Genomic DNA, 7,535 nt, shown 5'->3' with positions numbered 1-7,535 from the left:
CCAACACATCTCTAATCCAATGAAGCTTGATATCGATATGCTTCGACCTCGAATGGAAAGTGGGATTCTTGCAAAGATGAATGGCGCTTTGACTATCACAGTGTAGAACATACCTTTCTTGCTTCAAGCTCAACTCCTGCAAAAACTTTTGCAACCACAACATCTCCTTGCAACCTTCGGTCACCGCAATGTATTCGGCTTCCGTTGTAGACAAAGCGATGCACTTTTGAAGCCTTGACTGCCATGAGATAGCTCCCCCTGCAAAAGTCATCAAGTATCCCGAAGTGGATTTCCGGGAATCAATATCTCCTGCCATATCCGCATCCGTATAGCCCACTAACTCCGGCTTACCAGTACCAAAGTGTAAACACACCTTGGATGTTCCTCTGAGATACCTCAGAATCCACTTAACTGCATTCCAATGCTCTTTCCCCGGATTGGAGAGAAAACGACTAACCACACCAACAGAATGAGCGATATCTGGTCTTGTACAGACCATGGCATACATCAAACTTCCTACAGCTGATGAGTAAGGAACTTTCTTCATCTCTTCTTTCTCCTTCTCACTTGTAGGACATTGCTTCGAGCTAAGTTTGAAATGAGAAGCAAGTGGTGATGAAACTGGTTTAGCATTACCCATGTTGAACCGATCCAAAATCTTCTCGATGTACTTCTCTTGAGAAAGCCAAAGTTTTTCACTTGATCTGTCACGAGAAATATGCATCCCAAGGATCTGCTTTGCCGGTCCCAAATCCTTCATGGCAAAGGACTTGCTGAGCTCTTTCTTCAACTCTGCAATCTTGCTCATATCATGACCGACAAGCAACATATCATCCACATATAACAGTAAAATGATAAAATCACCATCCGAGAATTGTTTCACGAACACACAATGATTTGAAGTTGCCCGTGTGTAGCCATGGCTCAACATGAAAGAGTCAAACTTTTTGTACCACTGCCGAGGTGCTTGCTTAAGCCCATACAAGCTCTTTCTCAGCCTGCACACCAAATGCTCCTTACCTTTAACTCGGAATCCTTCAGGCTGCTCCATATATATTTCTTCCTCCAAGTCACCATGCAGGAAAGCTGTTTTTACATCGAGCTGCTCGATCTCCAAGTTCAGACTAGCTGCCAGTGCGAGAACAACTCGGATCGATGACATCTTGACAACGGGCGAGAAGATCTCCTCGAAATCAACTCCTTTCTTCTGGTTGAAATCTTTCACTACCAGCCGAGCTTTGTATCGAGGTCGCGAGTTCTCTGTCTTCAACCTGTAGACCCATTTGTTCTTCAATGCTCTCTTACCTTGCGGTAGCTTCACTAGGTCATACGTGTGATTTTCAGACAAGGAGTTCATCTCCTCATTCATCGCCTTCAACCAGTGCTCCTTGTGCTCATGTGCCACAGCTTCATCATAGCACTCAGGTTCTCCCCCGTCAGTCAGTAGCACATACTCATGAGGCGGATATCTTGTAGATGGTCGTCTTATTCTATCAGATTGTCTAGGTAGATTTGCAGGCTCTAACTGTAACCGCGAGCCTGTATCATCCGTAGTCACATCATCATCTACCTGAGGAATCTCACCCCCAGTCGTGGTTTCTTCATACTCACCAGGTACCTCTTCCACTGGATGTTCTACATCAACCGGTACAGGAATAGAGATCTCGTGAGGATTGCCTACTTTGGCCTTCTCTAACTTTTGCAAATTCTCGATTGTCTGGTCCTCAAAGAAGACAACATCCCTGCTCCTGATGATCTTCTTGCTATCAGGGTCCCAAAGCCTGTACCCGAACTCTTCATGTGCATAACCCAAGAAGATGCACTGTTTTGCCTTGGCATCAAGTTTTGATCTTTCATCTCGAGGAATGTGAACAGATGCCCTGCACCCGAAGACTCTGAGATGCTTGTATGATACTTTCTTGCCGGTCTACACCTGCTGGGGTACATCTCCATCAAGTGCAACTGACGGTGTAAGATTAATAAGATCAACCGCTGACCTCATTGCCTCGCCCCAGAAAGGCTTAGATAGTTTCGCCTGAGAAAGCATACAACGAACTCTCTCAACAATTGTGCGGTTCATTCTCTCTGCAAGCCCGTTCTGCTGTGGTGTCTTCGGTACCGTCTTCTCAAGTTTGATACCGTGAGTCCTGCAATAGTTCTCGAAAGGACCCCTATACTCACCACCATTATCAGCTCTGACACATTTCAGTTTCATGCCCGTTTCTCTTTCCACTGCTACATGGAAGTTCTTGAAAATCTCAGTCACCTGATCTTTAGTTCTCATAGGGTAAGCCCAAACCTTCTTGGTGTGATCATCTATAAAGGTCACAAAATAGAGAGCACCACCAAGAGATCTATCCGACATGAAACAAACATCAGTATGCACAAGGTCAAGTATATGATCGCATCTAGAGGGACGACTTCTAACAAAAGAAACTCTCCTCTGCTTACCGGCTAAACAGTGATCACAAGTGCTCAAGTGCATACCTTTAACGGGCAAAGATTGCTTTCTAGCAAGAATTTGAATACCTTTCTCGCTGATATGCCCAAGTCTCCTATGCCATAGCTCGATAGGATAATCCTCAGCAACATTAACCTGACCGGAATTGTGTTTGGCACGCAGCCTGTAGAGAGTGTCGGTCTTCTGACCCCGTGCCACAATCAACAAACCCTTGGAGAGCTTCCATCTCCCATTACTAAATTCGTTACTGTAGCCTTCATCATCAAGCTGACCCGTCGAGATTAGGTTAAGGCGAATTTCTGGAAACATGCCTCACCTTCTTCAGAAGCAACTTGCAGCCAAGCTCGGTCTCTAGACAGACATCACCAGTACCGACAATCTTGCATGACTGTCCATTCCCCATTCTCACATAACCATAGTCCCCGGTAGTGTAAGATGAGAAGAAATCCCGATGAGGAGTGACATGAAACGAGGCACCTGTATCTGCAACCCAGGTAGAGTCCTGACATGTGAAATTCACATAGGCTTCATCACAAATGATGTAGGTCTCTCCATCAGATGCCACTGCTGTAGTGCCTTCTTCTTTCTTGTTCTCACCGTTGCCATTCTGATTTTTTTCAGAGCTCTACACTCCCTTTTGTAGTGTCCCTCCTTTCCACAGTGATAGCAAGTGACCACTTTCCTCGTCTTCGACTTTGATCTACCCCTCGATTTGCCACGTGAGTTACTATGCTTGGAAGAGAAATTTCTGCTTTGACTTCTCCCCCGTTGTTCAGTAACCAAAGCTTCAGACTGAATGGAAATCCCCGAGCCTTTCCTTCTAGTCTCCTCATTAAATAAACTGTCTGTCACCGTGGCCAACGATAGCTTCCCGTTTGGCGCAGAATTGCTTAATGCAACCACGAGTGTGTCCCAATTATCCGGTAGAGTCCCTAAAAGTAGACAAGCCTGCAACTCATCGGGTAATATTATCTCCAGGTTCGTCAACTGGTTAATAATATCCTGGAAATTACTCATGTGCGCAGCCATATCACCTCCATCCTGAAAACGAAGATGAACCAGCTTCTTCACGAGGAATGCCTTATTTTGCGGTGTCTTCCTCGCATAGAGATTTGTCAATTTATCCCACAAAGCTTTTGCATTTGTCTCCTGAGCAACATGATGATAAATACTATTGTCTATCCACTGCCGAATCAAACCAATAGTCTTCCGATTTGTGCGTTCCCAAGCCTTGTCATCCTTATCTTTGGGTTTCGCGGAATCCCCTTCAATGGGATCGTACAAATCCCTGCAAAATAGAAGATCCTCCATCCGAGAGTTCCATATAGAGTAGTTGGTTGCATTCAACTTGAACATAGATCCTGTAGATTCCTCCATCTCGAAAACACCGAAAAACTCAAACTTCTCTAACCCGAGTCTCTGATACCACTTGTTGGAAAAAATCCACAGGTCTACTTTGGACTCGGGCCCATCCGTAACCCAAAAGCTTAAGCCAATGGGTTGCTAGACCATTATCTCTTATAAACCTATGGATTTCCTCTCAACTTTTCCATGTGGGATTACTTCCAACACCCGCACTCACCATTCTCCATATAGGAGAGAAACCGGCCCAACATATTCTTCCGTACATTCTGCTGTTATTCCAAATATAAGTTTATATCTTCACCTGGTTGAGTTAAAGTTTCAACATTTCTCAGGGAGCAAGCAATGGGGTATGATGGTGGAGGTGGGCACCCGACAAGGTTTGAGCTACTTGGTTGATTGTCATTAGCTGAGAGTTGTTTGTATTTGTAATAATTGTTTGAGATTTATATTGTAACAGCATTGGATCAGTTTAGTTCGATGTTGTTAGAACCCGAGAGTTGTAACTTGTTTGTGTTAAGGGACACGTTTAATTGGTTTTCATTACTTTGTTTTGATGATATTGATAGGTCAGGGGAAATTCAAGGCCACGATGGTTTGTTGGATTCAGGGACTTGGATCTCTTGTCGCTTGGAACAGCGTCGTGTCTATTGAAGATTACTATTACGACCTGTTTCCGGTAAGGGGGAAAAAATAATGAACTTGGCAATTATGGTCTGTATGACCTTTTTATTCTGTTATTCAGCTTGTTTGGTGTCCATTGATCTTCTTAGAGGATCAAAATTGTCTTAGTTCTGCTTCTTGTTTAGGTACCGAGGTTGTGTGTCATGATCATAAAGGAATTGTTTAAGTTTGATTTTTTTGGATTGAATGGTCTCGTTGGAGCAAGCGAATATGAATTTGGGGAAGCATCATTGAATAGGACTTCTTGATATGCTGATTTGGCGAGAATCCCCTTTTCCAATTTTTCATAGAAATACCATCCTTCAAGAGTTCTCACGCTCCTCTACCAGCCCTTTGTGGTTGGAACCGTAGCCATTCTCGCATACAATGAAGCGAAGGTCGATACCCGGAAAAGGAACTTAGCCGGTTTCATCCTTTTCTGTCTCGGCACCTTCTTCCTCATAGTTGTAAGTACAAAAGGACAGATTTTGCTAATCATGCTATCTCCTAGCTGATCAACTTTAGACGAATTCTACCTAACTTCTCATGCGACAGTTGGACTTAGCTACTTCCGGCAAAGGAGGGATTGGACCATATATTGGAATATGCGCCCTTGTGGCTAGTTTTGGAGTGGCCGATGCTCTTGTTCTGGGTGGAATGGTGGGCGATCTTTCTTTCATGTTTCCTGAATTCATGCAGGTTATTTCAATTTTATTGATCTCTTCAACCATAATTTTCCACATTCTTAGTTTTGCTTTCTTCGGCTTTTTTATCTGAAACTCAGAGGCAAAATACAAACTTTTATGTAGTCGTTTTTTGTGGGATTGGCTGCATCTGGAACCGTAACATCTGGTCTAAGGCTTATTGCTAAAGCAGCTTTTGAGAATGCCAGTGGTGGTCTTCGTAAGGGGGCGATGTAATAGCAACAATTTTCTTGATTTCACGGAACTGCTTCATTAGAACATTTTTTTTTCTTGGAAATCAAAGAAATATTCATTCTATTTCTGATTTCAAGAAGTTAAGAAGCTGAATGATATATTATATATACATTTTTTTTTCTGCAGTGCTCTTCCTTGCAATCTCCACGTTCCTTGAGCTCCTCTGCATTCTCCTCTATGCAATTGTGCTCCCAAAGCTTCCGATAGTCAAGTACTACCACTCGAAGGCAGTTTCTGAGGGATCAAAGACTGTCAATGCTGATCTTGCTGCTGCTGGAATTCAAGCAAATCAAGTAAGATGTTGCCAATCGTTTCTAAAATCGAACACTATGTTTATGTTCTTCGTATTTGTACTTATGAATTTCTTGATATAAATTTTGAAATTTCATTTGAAGCCAGGGTGCAAGGACGGCTGAGCACCAAGCAACTCTTGCACGAGAATATAGATTATGCTGTTGACCTGTACCTCATATATGTTCTGACACTGTCAATATTCCCGGGATTCTTGTACGAGAATACTGGAAAGCATAAATTGGGAACATGGTATGTAATATTGATGATTCTAATTGCTAAGAAATCTGTTCCGTTTGCTTCCCTTTTCTACTGAAACAGAGAATAAGGATAAACAAGTTATCTGATTGAACTGGGAAAGATTTTCTTACGATGAAAAGCATCGAAACTCGATAGTCTTTCCAGAGAAGCTGCAGAAAAAGGGAATTTCGCATTCTTTTTGCCCCGCAATAAAATGGAAAGTTGTACTTCAAAAGCATGCAGCATATGAAATTGATCTAGTTGGTGAAAAATTCAAAAAGTTGCTCAAAGTCCTGCCAATGTGGTGGATCTTTTCAGGTATGCGCTCGTACTGGTTGCAATGTTCAACGTGTGGGACCTGATATCATGGTACATTCCCCTGGCTGCCTGAAGCTCGAGTCCCGGAAGGGCATCATGATGCTATCCTGAGCAGGTTCCTTCTCATCCCTGCGTTGTACTTCACAGCTAAATATGGTGATCAAGGTTGGATGATCCTGCTGGTCTCGTTCTTGGGACTAACAAATGGTTATCTCACTGTATGCATCATGACAGTTGCGCCAAAGGGTTACAAGGTCCGTGAAGTTCGATCAACCAGTGCTTTTTCGGTTGTTAATACTGTATTGCTCATCCTGTTTTTTCTGCAGGGCCCTGAGCAGAATGCGCTTGGGAACTTGCTTGTGCTGTTCCTCCTGGGAGGTATATTCTCCCGAGTTGCTCTTGATTGGTTGTGGATCATCGGCAATGGAAGCTTCTAGGAAACCATCTTAATTGTATTCATGGTACGGAAGTGTTTATATGGTTGCAGGTATCGTAATTCAATTTCTTGGGATAATGAAATTACAGTTTGCAGTAGATGAAACCTTTTCCTCTCTCCGTAAATCATTTGCTAAAGTCAGCTAAGCTTCTGCCATATGTTCTTCAATCTGTACCTACATCCCCTCTTCTTCTTGTGCGCATCGACAGTCAACTCGAGTTTTTCTTGAGTTCACTTGTTTCTCCAATTGATGTTTCCCAGAATAAGTGCGCTAGGCCTTTAATAACCAATTGACAGCCCCGATAATGATATCGAGAGTAAGTATAGAGCGCGCCAGGAGGCCCAGAGTTTCTCCTGTCTTATCGAGGAATTTTCTGATCGTGTTCCTATTATTCGGAACTCCGATGGCGAATGCTGATAATCAATGAATATATCGTCGGCACAAAATCCTTTGTTATACACATAGGCATGAGATCCTCGTTATAAATGGTAGAAACTAATAATTGGTTAAAAGTATCTTGACCAGTTATATTTTTGGAGACACGGCCTCGTTCGATTATGTCAGAGGTTTTTCTTTTTTTAAGCTTATTATAACATTAATTATTCTTGGTAAGAAGAAACCGATTAGATTGCCACAATTAAGAATAATTACGACAGTCACTCGATCGATTAACATCATTCTCTCGTTTACTGTGTTGTGATTGATGTTTTCTCATGTTATGTGACGAGATAAAATTACCAAAGAATCTCCTATTCCTTACGACGGTATTCATTCGTTATGAAGAATAAAAATATAGTCAACCCCACCATACTTGAACTTCAAAAT

At 42.6% G+C, this 7,535-nt stretch overlaps 1 protein-coding gene and 1 pseudogene across 1 annotated transcript; both read left to right on the top strand.

Annotated features, from left to right (window-relative positions):
* Nucleotides 1-4,168: 4,168 nt before the first annotated feature.
* LOC116209131 (equilibrative nucleotide transporter 3-like) lies at nt 4,169-5,406 on the top strand. Its single transcript, XM_031542687.1, has 5 exons — nt 4,169-4,217; nt 4,393-4,502; nt 4,798-4,953; nt 5,042-5,185; nt 5,296-5,406. Exons 1-5 carry the CDS (start codon nt 4,169-4,171, stop codon nt 5,404-5,406), a joined length of 570 nt encoding a protein of 189 aa, XP_031398547.1.
* Nucleotides 4,519-6,972, top strand: LOC116208752 (annotated as a pseudogene).
* Nucleotides 6,973-7,535: the final 563 nt, after the last annotated feature.

Source organism: Punica granatum, chromosome 5, assembly GCF_007655135.1.
Source record: "Punica granatum isolate Tunisia-2019 chromosome 5, ASM765513v2, whole genome shotgun sequence".
NCBI lineage: Eukaryota > Viridiplantae > Streptophyta > Magnoliopsida > Myrtales > Lythraceae > Punica > Punica granatum.
This window is presented reverse-complemented; position numbering and strand designations above follow the sequence as displayed.